The 20,299-nt window shown below is 42.8% G+C and overlaps 1 protein-coding gene across 1 annotated transcript; it reads right to left on the bottom strand.

Annotated features, from left to right (window-relative positions):
* Positions 1-291: 291 nt before the first annotated feature.
* Positions 292-19,343, bottom strand: has2 (hyaluronan synthase 2). The gene is made up of 4 exons (XM_030072541.1): positions 19,246-19,343; positions 5,531-6,157; positions 1,351-1,452; positions 292-1,221 (listed from the first exon to the last, which is right to left on the bottom strand). Exons 2-4 carry the CDS (start codon positions 6,155-6,157, stop codon positions 292-294), a joined length of 1,659 nt encoding a protein of 552 aa, XP_029928401.1. The 5' UTR covers positions 19,246-19,343.
* Positions 19,344-20,299: the final 956 nt, after the last annotated feature.

Here is a 20,299-nt window from a genome sequence, read left to right as displayed (position 1 = left end):
TGCCATTGTCATGAATGGAGGAAAAAACAAGTCATTATCATCAATATTTTTTAATTGATATTTTGATCAAAGTTCTGTCTTTGCCATTCAAGTTTTTCAGTTAGCTGACGTGCACTCTGAAAACCTGTTGTTCTTTGGCTCCGCCCACTGGGGTTTGTCTCAACCAATAAGATCATTTCTGCTTCCAAAGCAGCTCCGCCTCAGAAAGATGTTGGTATAACTACGACAGGGTGTGAGTGAAAGCAACCTACAAAGAGAGTTCAGTGGTAAATGGTAACTACTGTCTGTGTGTCATACATCCAGCACCATATCATAGTGTGTTTCCTTTTTCCTCTTCCCACACTTATTTATGAGGACTGTATACAATGTCAGAAGCATGACCCAGTAACTGGCGTATACAATTGCCCCTATGATCAGAACAATCTTCTCAGATTCAGGAAAAGGTTTTCTAGTCTCCTGGATTATTGTGTAAATAATCCCAACGAAGAGGATGGTGAACCAAACCGATATGGGAACCAGGCCGATGAAGTTCACCACGATCGTTTTCCTCCCCGAGGTCCCCCATCCAGCTTTATTGATCGTTGCTATTGCAAACATTTTGGCTGGCAACAGGCTTGACATGTACAATACAGAATAGAATGACATGAACACCATAACAATGTTGCCTCGGAGGCAGCTGGCGAATGACGACTTGATCAAAGCCACTGCCTGGACGATAAGGAGGAATAACAGAATATTCCAGAGCCTTCCTTGGTAGAAAAGCTGTATTGCAGTGGCGATGAGGAAAAATGGGAAGAACCCTGTGATTACGGCCTCATAGGTCATCCACAAATGGTGCTTGTGGAACCACATGGAGTTGTAGAGCCACTCTCTAAAATACGACTTACTCCACCGAGTCTGCTGGTTAAGCCAGCGCAGGTATGTGATCGGTGTCTCAGTGAGGCATTTTGATCGTGCCGTGTATTTGGTTGCATACCCGAGGCTGAGGACCCTGTTTGTGAGATGGCGATCATCCCCAAAACTGCAGTGGGATCCCATGAAGGTCTGGTTGTACCAGTCCTCAAGGAACTCATGCAGGAGGGAGTTCCGGTACATTCCCAAGGGCCCACTGATGCACTGGACACAACCGAAATAGGACTGGCACGCCCGCTCAATGTTGAAGGCCATCCAGTACCGTACACTGCTCAGGAAGGAGATCCATGACTCATACTTATTTAGGATCTATGGAGAGAACGACAAATGAGAAACAGCAAGGATTAAATGAAAAGAAATGGTTGAAATTGGAGGATATGATGGCAAGATTAAAAAACTCAAGCAAGACAGACTGGAACTTCAATTTTACAACTGTACCTGTACATCTCCTCCAACGCCTCCCACCATGGGGTCTTCTTCTAGAACCTTCACCATCTCCACGGATGATGCCGGGTCCAGCATGGTGTCAGAGTCACACACCTGAGTGAAACACACAAAACACACAGCGTTACTTAAGTTTTATGACTGAGCATCACAGTTAACAGGGCATGTAGTTAAGTCACACAACTTTGAAAGTGTGGAGATTGTGGAGGTGTATTCTGATGCATCTTATGACAATGTCTCCGTTTCTTCTTGTTCATGTTGTTGCACCATTAAATTGAATCTGGAAGTCACCAGTTCTCATGGATAATGATTGATGGTCAGCTCCTGATTATTGACCCTCTCATCATACAGTTTCTGCTGGCTATGTCAGTATGCCAAAACAACAGAAGAAATTGTGCACCATGCATTTAAGTGTTTCCTGTAATCTATAGCATCCTGGGTATCGTGATTTATTTATTTACTTATTTGTATGTGCATATAAATGCAAGTGGGATTTGAGCAACTAGATCCTGCAAATCAGCAGTACCTCTTAGATGCATCCCTTTGTGCCAAATGTTGAAGGGAAGCTGTCATGTGCATTGTGTTTTATTAAGATATTGTGAGTGAGGACTGATAAATTGCAACACACAAGGCTTATCAATTGCTTCCTCCCTTGTTTATCGCTTCCTTTTTCTCCAACTGTTATTTTTTTTTTTTGTTTGTTTTCTCTTTCTTACTTTGTTTAGCTCTCTTGTTTTGGGGTATTCGGTAAGTATCAGTATTTATATCTAACAGAATCAGAAGTTAAAACCATTGTAGAGCCCATGTGCTAATGACAGTCAGAACACATCTGTTACAAGATACACAGTTTGGAGATAACAACGAAAAAGGCATGGCCTGGCCCTTTAATGTTGAAGATTACAGCCTTGAATACTGGCAGCATCACAGTTCCTTGTTTTGAAATCTCTCTTAAAGGGGTGGGTTCTGGCACTCTGTAGTCTGTTGCAGGTTTTGGACAGCATCATGGTAGAGAGGGAGTTTTTACTCTCACAGGCAATCACCTTCTTTCAAATGCACAGCTGTTTACAACTATCAAGTGCTATCATGTTAATGAGGCTGATTTTTGTGTACTTTTAACCCATCACTCAAGGCATCCTGTCTTAACACCAATAGGTAAAAATTACAGAACAATGCAACTTGATAGCACTTGATAGAAAGTTTTGACTAAGCGCTGCCAATATCTTCAGAACCTTATCAAAACAGGTTCCTGTGAATGTAATCTGTATTAATAATATTATCATTCTTGTTTCTATTTGTTCCTGTTCTGCTCACGCCTGCAGACACTGACCTACAAAACTGTGCACGGCCCCTAGAACTCAGATGTATCCCAGGCCCGCTAGTTTGTTATGTCACAAATCCCACAGCTAGTCCCGTCAGTTGATGGGGTGCTGCTTATCAGTTGCTGGTCACTGTCAGTGTATTCAGAGCTTTCCAAAACCAGTGTTTTATTGTTCATAAAACAACAGAACCCACTTGAAATACCTGCTTCAAATGAACAATATTAGTTTAACTAAGAGATTTGATGAAAAATAAAAGTTTTCATGGTTAGATTATCAAATATGGTACAATGTTCACAAAACTGCGCTTGTACTGTAATCCTCAACAAACGCAGGGCAGGAGTTCACATCCTGTGAACAGAGCTCTGGTTACGAGCTGGTGTATAAGCAGGCAGAAAGTTGGCCGGAGACTATTTGCATATTCATAGACGTACACATTTTTAATGAAGGCAAGATTTAGAGTTACATGTAGGTCATTTTAAAGCATTAAGCGATGTTTTTTCATGGAAAAACTTCTAAATATGTCATACTGATGATCAGAGATTATTTGTAGGAGTATAACAAATGGCCAGGACTTTAAATGTTATATCTCAAACATTTTGAGTACATAAGAGCAGCTTCAATTTAATCAATTTAGTCAATGAGAAAGCTTTGTCTCTTGATCACACTGGAGCATTGTCACTCTGGATTCCCGGTGGACAAAAGTTGTCCAAGAGTTGTGTTTTGAATAATTACCATTATAAACAGACCAGTCCAAGATGAAAACGTGAGTCAACTGGCAGTCAACTGGCCTAGGTTGTTACACCAACAAAGACCAGTGATGTGAATTCATGAGCACTGCACTGCTGCATCATTGGAAGGATGGAAGGATTACATTTTATGAACCATGGCACGGACTACCATTGACAAGAAGCTGTTTTTTTTTGTTTTTTTTTAATGGTATTGCAAAGAAATGCCACTGGTATATGCTTGGAACATAAATTGTATCCAGGCAGTTGCAGTGAGCATGCAGAGTCAGGTACCAACCAAATCTTCAGTGTTGTATGATGTTCTATGAGCATACCAAGGAGATGTCAAGGCAAATTACAGTCACAAAACCACCAAGGTGGGAGAACAGTCTCCTGAGCAATGACTGTCAATCAACAAGGGGTTGACCGTAGCCTGACCTCAGACTGAAGTAATCCATGAAGAAGACCACATGCTGGGTATGACACCGAGAATTTCTTGTTTCCTGAAATAATCATACAGCTCTGCTCCTTGTAATTGGATGGTGTAGCAGTAGTGGGCAGGTTAAAGAAGCAGACTCGTGATCAAAAGGTCGCTGGTTTGAGTTACACTGGCTGGGAAAATCTCAGCAGGAGGGGTGAATGAATACCACCCCAACTCAGAGGAGATTTAGAGAGAGAGAGGTCAGTTTTTGCTCCCAGATGTGTGAATACAGGTGAGGACATTTTGGGTTGGCTCTGTGTGATAAAGGAACTAAAAGCAGAGTGAAGTGTGTTGTTGTGTACATTTTAATGCTTATTGTTTAGGTATTAATTCAACTGAATTAATACTGAAACAAAAGACTCAAACCAAGCTAACAAATCACACACTGTTTTCCTACTAGATGAAACTAAGTTGGTGCAGCAATTGAACACATAGATTTTGTCTTTCAAAAGGAGAATCTTTCTTTTTGACCCAATTTCCCCTTGCCTTTTTGATTCTGATTACTTACTGAACCTATCTCTCCATAGTGAGAAAGCATCCCAGTTTACACTGCAATGTGGAAAACGATTGTTGTATTTTCACCTTGATGCCAGAAGTATTTTGCCAGTTTACTGATTCATCCAAATGTACCCGGGTGTTATTCTGTGTGGCAGAGAAGAACGTTTTGTTTTTTTTATTTTACCCCTCAGTACCAGTCATCTTGTATCTTTTATCGCACTTACTTGCAGGATGACAGCATGATCTGTTTCCTTTTCTATTTCTCCAGCCTGTGTGATAACATACTTGGCGCTGAGTTTAATGTGTTCAACTGCTGTTTATGTTTTGCGTCACACCATACAGATGTTAGCATCATTAGATGGCTCAGCCAGCCAAACATCCCACCCTGGGGACCGGCTCTCCCAAAGATATTATCTTAACTTCATTGAAGTACCCTGAGATTTTTATGGCCTCACTGATTTTAATTAATGCAATTAAATCAGTAAATCTGAAATTGAAAAAAGCCTCTTGCAGTGTTTTATTTGGCCTACCTTTGGCTGCTGTGAGTTCAAAACAAAAAACATCATGGTAACATAAACTAGTCTGTAGACTTACTCAAAATAAGAGCTGTTTATGCAGTTTAGACCCTAAGCTGTTCAAAGGACAGACTTCTCCACCAAATAAATGTACCAAATCTAACCTGTCTGTGACCCAGTTTTGAGCCCCAACCCAGACTCTGAATGGCACCGATGCAAATGATGTAATGCTTTCTGAAAAAAAAAGATCTGTTATTACACTTAGTCACCAGCTACTGCTGCCCTTTTTCATGCTACACTACACGACACGATACACACAGCTACCATCCATCTAAAGGCAACACAAAAGACTCTTTGTGGACCCCTTATTTACCTTGGCAAAGCCCCCTTTCCCTTCTCCAGCCATCTCGTCAATCCCTCTCTCCCTTCGTCTTCCCCGCCATCCTCAACTCACACTCTCTTGTGTTACCTGCACATAGCCTGCCACTCTCTCTCAGTTTAGCCTCCACCTCTTCCCTCATTCCTCAGATGTGCATGTATACCCTAACATAAAAAAACACACTCCAGTTCGTAATAGTATCAGAGCCTCCCAGTATCCATCCAACCGTTCATCCCCTTCTCTTTTCAAGGTCTTACCTGCACATAGTCCACGCTCCTCCCCAGTGCTTTGAAGGCTGTATACATGACTTCTCGCTTCCCTCCCCACTTCTGCATGATGCAGACACACTTGTTGCTCAGCACCAGCCTGGAGACCTGCTGCAGACTCTCGGCGTAGCTCTCGTCTGTCTCCTCAGGCCCTTTGTAGTGATAGTTACTCCTCCACACGAACGTCGCTGATTTGTCCCATCCCATGACCTCTTTGAATATCTCCATCATGTAAAGGTCATCGTCCGTGTTCCCGTCGATCACCATGATTACTTTGATCCCCGGGTATGTCAGCCTCTTCACCGATACCAGGCACTTCCTCAGGTAGTTTGGGTCCTCTTGATACGCTGCAATGCACAGCGCTAGTGATTTATTCAATTTGATAGGCGTCTCTAAGGACCGCTTCATGTTCCGGTGCTCCAAGAGCGCAAAGAGGCTCTGGATAATGAGGTGGATGACCAAAATGGCACCGTACAGGCCAAAGGATAAATGGTTGCGGGCTGTAGTGAAGAACTGGTAGCCCATGATATAGGCCGTGGAGATGCCCACCAGGAGAGACACGCCAAACATGGTGGTCCCAAATATCCGCAGGTAGGCGATGACCCTGTGGCACCTCATCTAGGAAAAAGATGTGGAGAGAAGGCGTCAGTGTAGTGAATGTGGCACAACAGAATATTTTTGCGACATAAATTATGAGCCTGATTGTATGTGGTGCATTGGATTGACACTGAAGTCAAATTTCACCCACTTTGTAAATGCATTCCAACAAGAAGAAGCAAAACATTTCAGATGACCTATGATTAATTTACATAGCGTTGTTTTTGGCGAGGTCTCTTTTTCTGCAAGGATCGTATGAATGAGAAGGAGAAAGAGATGGATAGAAATGCGTCAAAACTGACATGCTCTAAGACGGCCTTTATGTGTTCACGTACACAGCAATATGGAATCACAGACACATGACAGCCCTCATACAAAGAGTGCGTTCACTTCATTAAACAAGGTTAGGCTTCATAAAGCTTTGATAAGATATAACACGTGTGAAATGCTTATTCTAGAGCATAGCCGACAGAATGCATCACCGCATCACCACAAGGCTTTTGGATATGCTCTTGCTCTGGCATGCACAGCCTTGTTTTATTACAACAACCCACCCCCACACCCCCACCCCACCCCACCCACCCCTCCCCAAAATCCCCGTCTAAATGTCAGACAGTTGTGAGTAGCCGATTGTTCCAACTCTCTTTAGTGTGGGTGGGCGCACATTACAAGATTTCTTGACCTAATTAAGCAACAAGCTGGCCTCCCCAAATGTCCGAGTCCAAATGCTTATGAGGAATAATTATGACAAGTGACTGAACTCCAGTCATCTAAAACCGCAGTCCTTAAACATTTTCAGGCAAGCACTACAGATGAGGTGCTCTCATCTAGGAACTCTGGCTCATGAAAGTATATTGTGATTTATTTATTTTTTTTTTTTTTATGAGAGAAACCAGAATAAGAACCAGAGTAAGAACGCCCCCTGCAACTTGTTTTGCATCTCAGCTCCAAGCCTCAGCATTTCATTAATAAGGGCCCCGGTGAGCAACATCTTCTGGTCAGAACCTTGACTTGTATTTCCAGCCCTCCTTATGTTGCTACCGCCATCTGTTTGGCAGACCAGCGGAGACCCACTCAGCGTGGCTCAGCTCAGCCCGGCTCAGCTCAGCGCCGAGCGGACCACCCTGTGATGTCATCTGTTTATATCTCCGTGGGAAGAAGAAGACAAGAGCTTTTAGAGATTTTAAAATGCTGCACGTGTGCTTTATCCCTCCTGTGTCTCCCAAAGCCAGAAGACCTCCCCTGAGAGTATGTCAAGAATATATCTGAGCAATAACTGCTTTATCTGAGAGTGCAGAGAGAAGAGAGAGAGGCAATGACATTGTATTATATTTGCAGAAAATATGCTTTATTAGGTAGCATATGATGGAAAAGGCAGGGAGGATGGGAGAGAAATGGGGGATTGAATCTTCAATTTTAAGATAATGATATGCTTCTTTGATCATTGAAACAACTGGACACCCTCTTGTGGGACAGTATTAAAGAGGTGCCACAAAATTTTGAAAAAAAAAAAATGTTGTTTGGTGTTCACTCACTAGTGCAATTCAGTGTACAGTTAAAAAGCCTTACAAGCACTGCATGTCGCATATCATAACACTGTATATAATCATATCTAATGTATTGGTATAGCGATGATGGGCAAAACAGACAAGAGGACACCAATCCCAATAGTGTCTGTGATTTCGCAGCGGTTATTCACACCACACCTAAACGCACAAGACAGAGGGAAGGAAGGAAAGAGAAAGTAGAACAGAGACAAATACAAGGAAATAGAAAGAGAAGGAAAAGGAGGAAAACTAAGTCAGAAAGTGAAACAGAAAGGGAGAGAGGATGTAGCGAGTGGAAGAAGAAAAATAACAGCTGCCTGATAGCAAAAGGCTGAAAGTGAAGGAGAAAAAGGGGGCAGATAAGCCTGGAGATTAGCATGCAAGTGATAAAGACTGAGCAAACAGCAGTGAGAGAAAAACAAGGAAATGCAAAGCAAGAGAGAAGTTGCATGAGTAGAGTGAGGAAGACACAGAAGTAAAGAGGAGAGAGAGAGAGAGAAGAGAGGCAAAGCTCGACATTCTTTGCTCTAAGACACAGAGATGTAGCACGAGCGAGAGGAATACACACGCCCCTTGGCTCAGACATAATGCCTTGTTCATTTGATCGTTGGATGAGAAGGCCACAACCAGTGTAGCAGGCCTCCTTTGGCACGTGGCAAGCCTCTTAACGTCAGCCGCTCATTTACAAGACCCCTGACACAGGCTGCACACACACACACACACACACACACACACACACAAAATGCACATATAAAAGCTTATTACACCAGTGCAGAAAGAGGCAGTGCAGGAAGAGAGGGGTGTGTAATTGTATGAACATACATGCATGGTTTCAGAGGAGCAGAGTGCACTTCACCTTTGCAGTGCAGAGTAAACTCCGTCACCCCGGCTCTACATCAACTCAAAATGAACTCGGAGTGAGCCACTTCTTATAGGGAGCAAAGAACCCTGAGAAAAATGTTTCCCCATAACCGCATAGTCAAAACTATGCTTTATAAACCTTTAAAACACTCATTTACATTCACGTGGTAATGTCGGTAGCTCTCATGCACACTCTATTGTCAAAAGCTTTGGGGCACCAAAGCTTTGACGCACAATGTCATTAGGCTTAATGTTTTGATATGAAATCCATATGACATTATTATGGATATAATGGCAACAAAGGCTAAATTTAACTCAACTGTTTGCATGTTTTAGTGCATGTTGTTGTGTTACGGCGTATTATGCTGTGGTATGTCCCTATGCAGATATGTGATGGGACTTTGAAAAAGACAGTACGTTGTGCCTTTCTGATTGAGAATTTTCCACATTTTATGGTGTTTTTTTTTTTTTTTTTTTTTTTTTTTTTTGTACATATACCTCTGTCCTGAAATGTGATATGTACTCTAGTTCAAAAGTCCCTTGTTCCAAGTGTTTAATATGTTTAATATGCCGCAGACAGTCTTCTTCTGGGGACAGTCAAGTTTATGTATAGAGTTGTAACGTAAACAGAGCATCCATTGTTCCATGTTTAGACATGCCTTTATAAAAGCATTTGATTTTGCTTATTACCTTGTAATTGATTGTTTATTTATAATCTGCACTTTTCTGATATGTCATGTGGTCTCTATTTTTTGTCTGTGGTTAAACTACAAAACCAAACTGTGAAATCAAGTTCAGTTCACGTTTCACAGGGATAAACCTTTCGCTGCTCTCTCATGCAACAGCCCACTCGCCAGGAAATAATGTCAGCATTTTCTACAAACCAAGGATGCGTTGAAATGTCACATTTTCAAATTTTGTGACACAGTATAAACTTAGCGAGAAACACCATGTTAGGAGTTGGTTGGGGTGGTGGATGGCACAACCGACAGGACTCTGCAGACTGGGGTTTGTGTCCCGTGTCAGGCGAGAACTGTGTTTGTTTTTAGCTAATGTCATTATCATAGTATAGTACAGTCATAATGCTAACCATAACCTCTTCCTAACCTTTACCATGATGAAAATAACCAAGTAGTCGTGGTATCTGATGGAGCTATCAAAGCAGATGATGGTGACACAGGCTCCACCGCATTGGCTATAACTCTAAATGTTGATATGCAATGCATTTGTGGTTCAAAAATGTTGACATTAAAACAACAGAAATTTGCTGGTTTACAGAAAATACATAAAATGGCAACTGAGCTGCATTGGAGACCAACTGAATGATGTCTACGACTGCAGCTGCAAAAAGATGAAGCATTAGTGAAAAGCTTGGCTGACTGTTGAGGGGCTGTTGGGGTTATTGAACATTTCTTGATTGAATGAAACAACACAGCATCTTGCAGCACCACTTGTTTGGAGAATAGTGTGAGAAATGAGCTGCTTGGCAATGATTGCTCTTCATTATGTCTCATAGGCCGTTTCTGTCAAACTGTCAAACCAAGGTCAGACTCACAATTAGTTCAGGCTGCAGAAAGATCGAACTACAGAGTGAAAGTCGGTCCAAAGTAGGCCTTTCAGACTTGGCCCTCGCCTCAGGGAGACACCGCCTCTAATCACAGGATTATCTGAGACAGTGGAGGTGTCATCAGCACATGTGTATGACGTCACTTTGTACAGAGCTATATGTGTATCTATACAGCTATGTGTATGTGTATATGTATGTGTGAGAGAGTGTGTATGTGTGTGTGTATCTGTGAAGCTGAAGGTGTCATCAGCACATGTGGATGATATCACCTCAGTGCTGTTTATGGTGTTCATATTTTGTCACGTGTGAGTGATATAACCACATGACTATCACCGGTTCTTTGTTGTATGTGTGTGTGTGTGTGTGTGTGTGTGTCCAACCGTATGGTGACCTTGGGCTGGATGATTTCGCAGTCTCACTCTGACGTTATTGAATATTCTCTTGAGGAAAACTCCCACTGGCTCAGTCTCAGAGATAATGTTACAGTAATGTTAAGTGTTGGGTGGAAGGAAGGAGAGATGAGCTGGTGGGTGAATGGATAGACAAACGAAGGAACAGACGAAGGAACGAAAGAAGGAATGAACGTAGGAGTGAACGAATGAACGAACTTAGGAACAAACTTAGGAACAAACAAAGCAATGAATGCATGAATGAAGGAAGGAACAAACCAACCAGCCAATAAACGAACCGACCAGCGGACAAACCAGTGAACCAATGAACAAAAGATACGGTTCAAAAGATAAAGAACTTTGGCGGAAATTTGTCTTATGTCTTCTGTAGTTCTTTGGCCGTCAAAATGTCTGCTATTGGTCCAAATTCTGCTGAGCATATAACTATCTGTCAAGAATGCAGATAAGAAATTATTTAATAGATTGTGTCATTTAGTTTTACCAACTTTTTTTCTGTGTCTTTGAGAATCAACTAAGTGAATATGGGAGAGAGTTACCTACAAGCAGGTTAGTTAGTTGTTTAAAGTGCAAACTGTATGAGACAAAAAAAAAAAAAAAGTTCTGGAGTTCTTATCACCAATGCTGGAAGCTGTGTTTTCTAACATGTTCGGCGGTCTTTCTTTCATTGTTTCTTCTAACATCTTTCCAAGTATACTGCCACTTTCACTCTGACATAAGAGAGTGCTCAAGAAGGGAACTCCCTCTTTCTGCAGTTATTTCAAAAGAGGGAGCAATATAACAGGTGGATGGATGAATGAATGAGTGAATGAATCAATAAATAGTTGAGTTGTCTCACTCTAACGTGACTGGATCCTCTGGGAGAAACTCCATCTGGCTCTGTTTGAAATAACATTACACTCTCAGCTGTACTGAGTTTTAACAGCCAAAACATTAGACAGATGGATGGATGGGTGGATGTTTTAGGGGGCAGCAGTAGCCTAGAAGTCAGAGGGTTGCTGGTTTGACTCCCTGGACTGGCTCAGCCTGTCTACAGCGCCTACTGTCAAGGTGCCCTTGACCCTTTCTTAACCCTCCAGCTGCAGGACGCTACTTAGCGCCGAGCAGCTAGAAGGCTGTGGTTGCACTGGCAGCTTCCAGATGTGAACGTGAGATTGTGATAAAAATCTGCCCCCCAGATGTGAATGTGTGTGACTGAATGTGAAGCAGGGCATCCCTGGACAAGAGCAAGTATGCTCAGTTGACTGAAAACACCTTTTTTTTTTTTTTTTTTTTTAAAGCTAGCAGCGTTACGTACATGTTTTTGGCTACTGCTGTTGCTATGTGACCAGTGAAAACACGTCTTAAGCACAGTGCATAAAGCTGCAATATTTTTTACATGTCACCCTCAGCGCTATGTGCACTGCTAAATCTTAAGCACTTTGTGAAAATCTAAGAATTCTGCCAGTAAACAAGAAAAAACACAACAAAGAGGCTGGCCAGATTGAGACGAGTCACACTTAATTGTGTGACCAATGTCCCGCAACACTTTGTTACTGTTGCATAATTCCATTACTTGTTGGCTAATTATGTATGCAAAGCTAGTCTCACCAAAATTCTTATTAACATCATTATCATGATCAATAACTGAGCCATGTAACCCTTTAAAACCCTTTGGGTTAGAACTAGTTTGCAGCAACATTAATACATTTTGGATCAAGTGTGAGCTCAGCCTAACAGGCATTACGGCACATTTAAAATCAGACTGCTGGATGGATAAAAGAGTAGCTGGATGATTGAACGGAGTGATGACTGGTTGTTGGTTTAACGAAAAATCTGAGATGTAATTCTCCTTATCTGTGGGACAACACATGATAAACACCCGAATATCCAGGAGTGATATAACACAGCAAGTGAGCCCTCAACACCTGGGATACCTGAAGCCCTCATTCAAACACTGGACACCAACACAGCTGCACTGAACCAAAAAGGGCTAACACAGATGAATTGGCTGTAAGACAGTTTATTTTTTGGGCACAAAGCATCAAGTTTTGGCTGATGTCTCTTTTTTTATATTGTGGTTCTGCAAAGCATGTTATTATACACAGAGAAACATCTGAAGGTGGGTAAAAGCCAACTACGACCAGGGCCCAAACAAAATCCATGGTGTCTCACTCTGGGATTTATGATCATTTAAACATACGAGTGCACCTGGTATGCAAGGACCCACAAAGAAAACCCCTGGGACCCATTCTGGGCCCTGACCTGCCCTCATCTACAGTATGATATGATTTAATAACAGTAGTAGAAAGTATAAATATATGACTTATTATAGTCAGGGGATTAAGCACATGGTGTAATAACCTAATGTATGCTACATGACAGTAGAGAGCCGTCTAATATACAGCATATACACATATATCTATAAGTTGGCCGCCTGCATTAATGTGAATGCCATTAATTCTGACCATTGCTGCTCAAGGCTGGCCATATGTCCATATGTCTGTGTGTGTAAGCACTGAACGTAAATGTACTTAGCACACACTGTAGGAGGATGTGCGTGCGTGCGTGTGTGTGTGTGTGTGAGTGTGTGTGCCGCAGATGGGCAGGGGGGGTTAACTGAACACATAAGAGAGTAGCAAAGTGGTATCCTCGTCAGGAGGGAAAGGTCCCAGTTTCAAGGCCTGTGACAGGACATAAAGTATAACAAGGCTCACCAGACTGTGTGTGCTTGTGTGCGTATGTGTGTCTGTGTGTGTGTGTGTGTGTGTGTCCACAGCAGACAGTGTTTATCTGAACGAGAGCCAAGAAAGACAGAGTGCTGCTCTTTGCTAAGCAGATGGCGAAACCTGCATCTGTAACGTTGTTGTATTGCTATGAAGTGACTCAGCAGTCACTGGCCAGAACTGCGACAGCTCACAGATCAAACTCATGATCACTCATTTCATGACTGATATTCACAAACTTTAAAATAGCTCAAACTTTAAAATAGCTTCAAAGAGTAAGGCGGTTCACACCTGGTTCTAGTGTAGTGCAAATACGAAGATATGGCTGGGAAGGGACCTATATTGGGAATTCAAAAGAATTTATAGGATACAGAGGATATACTGTGCATTAAAGTCTGCTGTGAAGACTGAAGGGATATTGTCTGCTGCTGTATTCATTGATTATGTCTATGAGTCTAAGGTCAAATGAAGACTCACTGTATATAAATGTTATGTATTGCTGTTATCGTGTGAAAACCATGCATCTCCAGAATGTTAACTTTTCAGGAACTATTCAGTCTAACCATTGCACATTTTTCACTTTATCCACTTAGTTTTGAAAAAGCCTCATAAACCCAAGGGTTGTAGAGCTTTCTTACGACATAGAGGAGCAGGAAAATCAAATCAAGTGATGTTAAAACATGAAAATCACCAAAACTGGAGATACCGCAGAGTTTTCACCTGATGTGGCTATCTCTACTCAGTTGAATGGTATTAAACAAAGTACCACCAAAGAAAAGCAGTGTACCTTCATAACCCAACGCAATACATTACTCTTATTTTTAAACATGGCATTTACCTATTTAAGGTGTCCGTCTAGGAGAAAAACAGAAAAAAAAGGATGACAGACTAACTGAGACTGACAGACGAATTCATCTGTGCATGTGTGTGTATGTGCTGGACAGGCCTCGGTGGGCCAGGATGCATTTAAAAAGCATTAAAGTGGGAGATGGCCCTCATGGCGGCTATAGCAGGAGGCAGGAAACCCCTGGCTCACACTGTTCCTGAGCACATGATGAGACAGAGGAGAGGGAGAGGCTGGGAAAGACTGGGGAGTTGGCTGCTGACACAGACAAGACGCGCTGGATTGACTCAAGGTTGGCTGAGTAGTTACCGCTTCCTCGGGCTGCTTTCTAATATAAATTTCTATTGTAAAAGGCTGTATTCACACAGATTTATGCAATCATGTACATGCGTGCTGCATTGTTGAAAGGAGACGGTTTACTGTACAATGAATGACGTAGTATAAATAAAGAGAGCGAGCGTGCAAGCTCACTCCCTCCTTCTCTGCCTCCTCCTTCTCATAAAACCCCCATGTGGTCACAGCGTGCTGTTGTTGTGGGAGCGTTGTCATTACAAGAGGCAGAACTAAACAGTAACACGACCCCCAGCGCAACGCTACCCCACTCCTTACATGATTGGAATCAGGTGGGCACGGTGGTACAAAGTAACAGTGTTGCACGGCGTGGATTTCAGCGTCCTCTCTGGCCGTTTCTTCCCATCTCCCGCCGCCCCTCGGTTTCCTCGTGTTATGGGAATCAGGTGTGACAGAGCTGTAACTGGCAAAGATACCCGGGGTTACAGCGTCCCTGGAGACCCAGTTGATTTACTCCCCGTTGCCATCCGTTCCCATTTCCTTCTCTTCCTGGTGTTGTTAAAATCAAATGTGCACCTCTCTGGCCTCATAAGCGTCTACCGTCTTCTTTCTTCTCTTTCTGATCCTCCTCTCCCTCTTTTAGTTTAACTATTCCAGAGCACACAACAATAAAGTCTGTCAAGGGTGATACACAAAGGTCAAAGGCCTCTCATCGTATCCTGTTACTATCACTGTGTGTTACATTTAGGCTCATGTCTCTTTCACTTCATTCTATTTAAAATTGAAGGTGCAAAGTTTGACAATCCTCACCTCAGCCTAACATTAATCTACGCAGTATGATATATTACCAATACATTACTAATATATTACCATGTTTTGAATTGGACCCTGGCTTACATTCACAGTAATGAATCAGAGAAAATGCTGTGTTTCAGTCGAGTTGGAGTTAAGGTTAGCCAGTTAACCTTAGCCAGTTAACATGGAAGTGAAATATGCAGCCACCTGCTTTATTTTAGTGGTGTTTTAGTGTCCAGGGTGAAAACAATGCACCTGCACACTTAAAGTGGTATTAAACTGCAATTCATCGGCCGATAATAAAACACTGAGGCAGATCCAAGAGGACCTCAACGCCGCTGTTTAGTGCGGTTGGTATTTTGGCATCCACTCTCTCACTGTGCGGCCCGGTCTTCTCCCTTTGACTCATCCCTGGCGCTGTTTTGTGAATGAGCAGAAGGAAGTGGTGCAACTTTACTAGTGAGATGGTGTGAGGGATGGAGGGAGAAGGGAGGGAGGGAAAGGCAAAAAGAGAAGGCGAGAGAGACAGAGAGGAGAGGGGCACCGCGGCACTCAGAGAGAAAGAGAGTGAGAAGGAAGTGAGAAACTGGGAGGGGAGGAGGGAGGGATGGGGTCAGACAGAGAGAGAGGGAGAGGGAGTGAGAGAGACTGGAGGCATGTTGGTGGACTTGGCTCCACTCACCGCCAGCTGAGGCACTGGAGCTATGCCACTATATGGGATAAATATGATGTCATATTTCAAAACTGGGGGGGAAAAAACCATTGAGAGCTTGAAATCTAATAAAAGAGGTTTTGCAAGTTTGAAACTAAGTTTTGAAGGTTTGCATAATGTTTTGATGGGCTGAAAAAAAATTCAAATCAAATTGGTGGTTTGAAGTCAGTGGGAAGCATGTTTTCTTTACCCTTATGAAATGCCTATCATATGTCTGTCTGGTCATAATTTTCCATCATGCTACAGTAGTCACACTCTGACGGGAAACTGCCAACTCACTGCTGTAACACTTTGCATTGACCTCACACTGACAAACTGACATTGTGTATTGTGTATGTGTCGATGTCGTAAACTCAGCTCTGAAAGAACAGTCTGCACTATAGGAGTAAATGCACATCCGCCAAGATTCAAAATCAAGATAACTCACTAATGCACTGGGAGCACAGTGATAAATTTGAAACTCTGAAAATGTATTGGAGAAACACTGTAAAAAGAGCGCTGCAGTTGTGAAGAATAAAAACCAGTAAAAATCATGTTCCATCAAACCATCAAAACCTTGTGAAAACCTTCAAAACTTAGTTTCAATGTTGCAAAACCTTTTTATTAGATTTCAAGCTTTCAAACAGGTTCAACCTTTCAGGGCGTTTTTTTTTTTTTCCAGTTTTGAAATATGACATCACGTTTATCCCGTGCCAATATAGCAGGCTCCAAAATGTTCTACCGGCCAAATTACAGATGCAGCTCAGCTGTTCCTCTGTCTGTTTATCTCCTCGCCATCCTCTGCAAGGCTGGATTTACACCATAACCACAAATCTGATTTTTAACACTTTATTGCACTTCATGCCTGCATCAAAATAGTTTCCATTTCCTGATAATCACAAGATGGTCACGTCTGCGCCACACAAACCTAAAGAACTCCTATGTGACTTTATGAATCTAGCCTGTCATTTCTCTCTCTCACTCTCTCTCTCTGTCCATCAGTCACACAACACCCCCTCCACACCCACCCCCACCCCATTCTGGCAATAGTTATCAACACAGTCCCACTCTCTTGAATGACTGCCCTCATCCCTACATGGCAGTACATTCTATTCATAGCACTCCTCTCTATCATATCTACCCGCAGTCCAGAGATAACACGTGTGTGGTCCCAACAAAAACCCATAATAACTCTGGATGGATGGATGGATGGATGAACTGATAGATGAACAGAGGGATGAAGGAGGGACAAGCAGACAAAACAAGGGGAGGATAGAAGTTTTGACTCTATCAAAAGTTGCATCAAAAAAAGGAAGAACTGTCCAACAGAGTCCAATGGGAATGGAGCCAAATAACTGGATCTGTGCATTAGCACTGGCATAGACCTTCTCTGTGAGAGCCAGTGGTATAAGTGACTCAGGATGAGGTAGTGAGAATCTTACTCAAAGCCTCATTGACTTATTTACTGTTGAGCCTACTCTGCTCTGCCCCACTGTTACTTCACCAAGGGAAGTTGTTTGGAAGAGAAAACAGTCGTATTAATGTGAAATATATGCAGGGCGGTGAGGGTAGTGCTGTTATTGGTGTGTGTGTGTGTGTGTGTGTGTGTGTGCATGTTTAGGTGTGTTTGGGAGGGGCTCCACATGTGCACCCTCATTACTTCAGTAGTTCCCATGTTAGCCCCGGGGCCTATACATTAGAGCTGGCATGAACCCTCACTGTGAGCAGTAATGGCACGTGAGACCCGGTGTGAGCCCTAATGGAGACCAGTCATGGAATGCCTTCCTCTCTGAGTAGTAAAACTTTTCTCTCGGCTCAGCGGGAGGAACATCCTGCAGGGCTGACGAGCAGCACCGTTCGTGCACCGTGTCACCGCAAGAAAAGTTGCACAGACAAGCAACTTTGCACCCTCAGCTTTTATCACTGTTCATTTATTTGTTGTTATGTGCATCCAATTTTTTAAGCCAGGACATTATGTCTGTACACTTGATACCTACTGTGCAGCTATCCTTTTCTTTCTCTTGGTCTCACATGTGGTATGGTCACTGTCAGGGACTACGCGCGCCACTGCACAAAAGAAGTAACTCTCTGTTTCAGCGCTAAATATTCCACAAACTGGCGCCAGGGAGGGATTGCCTTCCTCACTGTACTGTGCTGAGCCCTCCTCAGTGCAGGAACTCCCTGCAGGGCTGAGATTAGGCTCAGCATGTTGGCATCAGTTTGTATACATACATGTGTTTACATATGGAAAAAAGGTCCACACATATGTACAGAGCATGCAGTTTACACCTGTCATTGTGAAGATACCTGTGCACTAAAAATATATTAAATATAGTAAGAGATGAGAATACATTGTAGAGATGAGATGAGAATATATTGTAAAAGTTCTATCCAAAGGTATTAAATCCTAATAAATCCTCTTGGAGTGGATCAGCAGTGGGCAGGAGGTGTGAGAAAAGGGGGAAAGTGTCTTTTCATTCAACAGGATGGATATTTGCCAACGTGCAACTTGTACCCGGCACCTTTGCTTGAACCTCTTTATTGGTCCCCAGCCACCTCAAGTAAATCAGCATTCACATAATAAGCAAATTATTGCCATAAACATGTGGGCTGCTCACAGTCTTCTCCTCAGCTAAATAATCCTCTACACTTGGCATCAAATTACGCGCCCCCACTGCGACGCAGCCCTCTCATTGGCTCGGAGATCCCCGAGAATGACGCCATGTCCTGTGACGTCGTTGATATCGTTTATTCTCAGGCTATAATAAGCGGTACACCTCAGACTCTGTAGTTTTATATGATTATAAGACTAATCTGAAGTTTTCCACAGCTGGCACTGATCAACGCGGAAGAATACAGGCATTGTTCAGGCCCATAATCACGTCAATTTAAACATCTGAGCCACATATTTTCTCAGTTTGAATCTTAATAGCTTCGTGGCTATACAATTAAGTACAATAACCTCTGTGTACATATAGAGAACAGGGAGCCCAGGCGAGAATTAGCTTTGCAGCCCCAAAACAACCGCTGGTGAGGCGGTAGCAGCTTTACGCACAACCTGTTGCAGCGCCAAAAAAAAAAAAAAAAAAAAAGCCGGGTTGACAGCTGGTGTGCTTCCCAACTTTCACATCTTATTTTGTAGACCTTGGATTTTGGACATCAACCCACTAACGTAAAAATCATCAAATAAACCCCCTAAATAAACTATAGCCTATAATAAGAAAAAAAATGAGGAATTCGTATTTGGATGCTCGGCATGCGGTAAGAAATAATTTTAATGGGGCAATTGGCTTTAAATTCACGCATTTCCCACACTTCAGCGACTACTGATGGAGCAGTGCTCCTGGTTTGTCAGTGCGCTGGGACTGTCACTGTAAAACAAACTGTGCTCACTGCCTTACCTTGGAGCAGCTGTTGTCCGGTCGCCCGTCCTGGAGAAGGGATGCAGTCAGCTCCGGCGTCTCTGACACCGCTCGACTGGGACAAAAAGTCTCGACAAAGTTTCAGAGGACACCTCTGTGGCAGTGAGTCTCATGAATCCGCTCAAAATGGTCCTCATCAATGACAAAAAAGCAAGTTTTATGCACGTTCCTCTACACGCTTGCTCAGCTGGATGCTCAAAAATATTCAAGGCTGTGTGATTTGATCAGGTTTTTTTTAACTAGTCTCTCTGCACGGATTAACAATGCGCCGCATACATCTCAAAAACACAGACGCAGACATCGTGCCAGTCACCTTTGGCATCATTTAGATATATATAAAAAAAATCTATAAATAAAGTGTAGCCTATAGGAAAATTATAAATATCCATCAATCTCAGGTACATTAATTAATGTGTATAAAGTTCAAAAAGTTTGTCAAATTAAAATAAAAACCAAACTGCCCATCAGCTGGCAGTCAGTCATATTCAGACCAAAAAAAGGAAGTTTCCAAAGCAATGACTCTACAAATCAACTACTGCCCAATAGGAGTCAGTAAATGATGTGTTTTTGCTCTGTTGAGGGGCATGTAGGCTGGTAATTCTAGTTTCCCAAGCATCCAGGTTACACAGAGCGCAGAGAAGTGGCCAAAAGTCTCTCCCTACTTCTCTGCCGCTGTTTCAGCTGTCTAATTCCTTCCAGACGACTGTGTGTGGAGCCTCGTTTATGGCTCCTGCGGCTCCCAAGCCCCTTTTACCAGGCTACAACAGATTGGCGTCTTGTTTTAATAAGAGGGGAAGGTTTTGGGGGTAAGGATGAGGAGGAGCGAAGGAGGAGAGGAGAAGAGAGAGAGAGAGAGAGAGAGAGAGAGAGAGAGAGAGAGAGAGAGAGAGAGAGAGAGAGAGAGAGAGAGAGAGAGAGAGTCTCACCTATCCTCCCCCCATTCAAACTTCAGAGGCAGGGATGGAGGAGGAGGGAATATCGCATGTTCCTGTGAGGAAGTTAAACCTACAAATCATGCCGCTAATTACCCCAG

Source organism: Myripristis murdjan, chromosome 16 (assembly GCF_902150065.1).
Source record: "Myripristis murdjan chromosome 16, fMyrMur1.1, whole genome shotgun sequence".
Classification (NCBI taxonomy): Eukaryota; Metazoa; Chordata; class Actinopteri; order Holocentriformes; family Holocentridae; genus Myripristis; species Myripristis murdjan.
The sequence above is the reverse complement of the archived record's forward strand: the minus strand, read 5'-3'. Positions and strand labels throughout refer to the sequence as shown.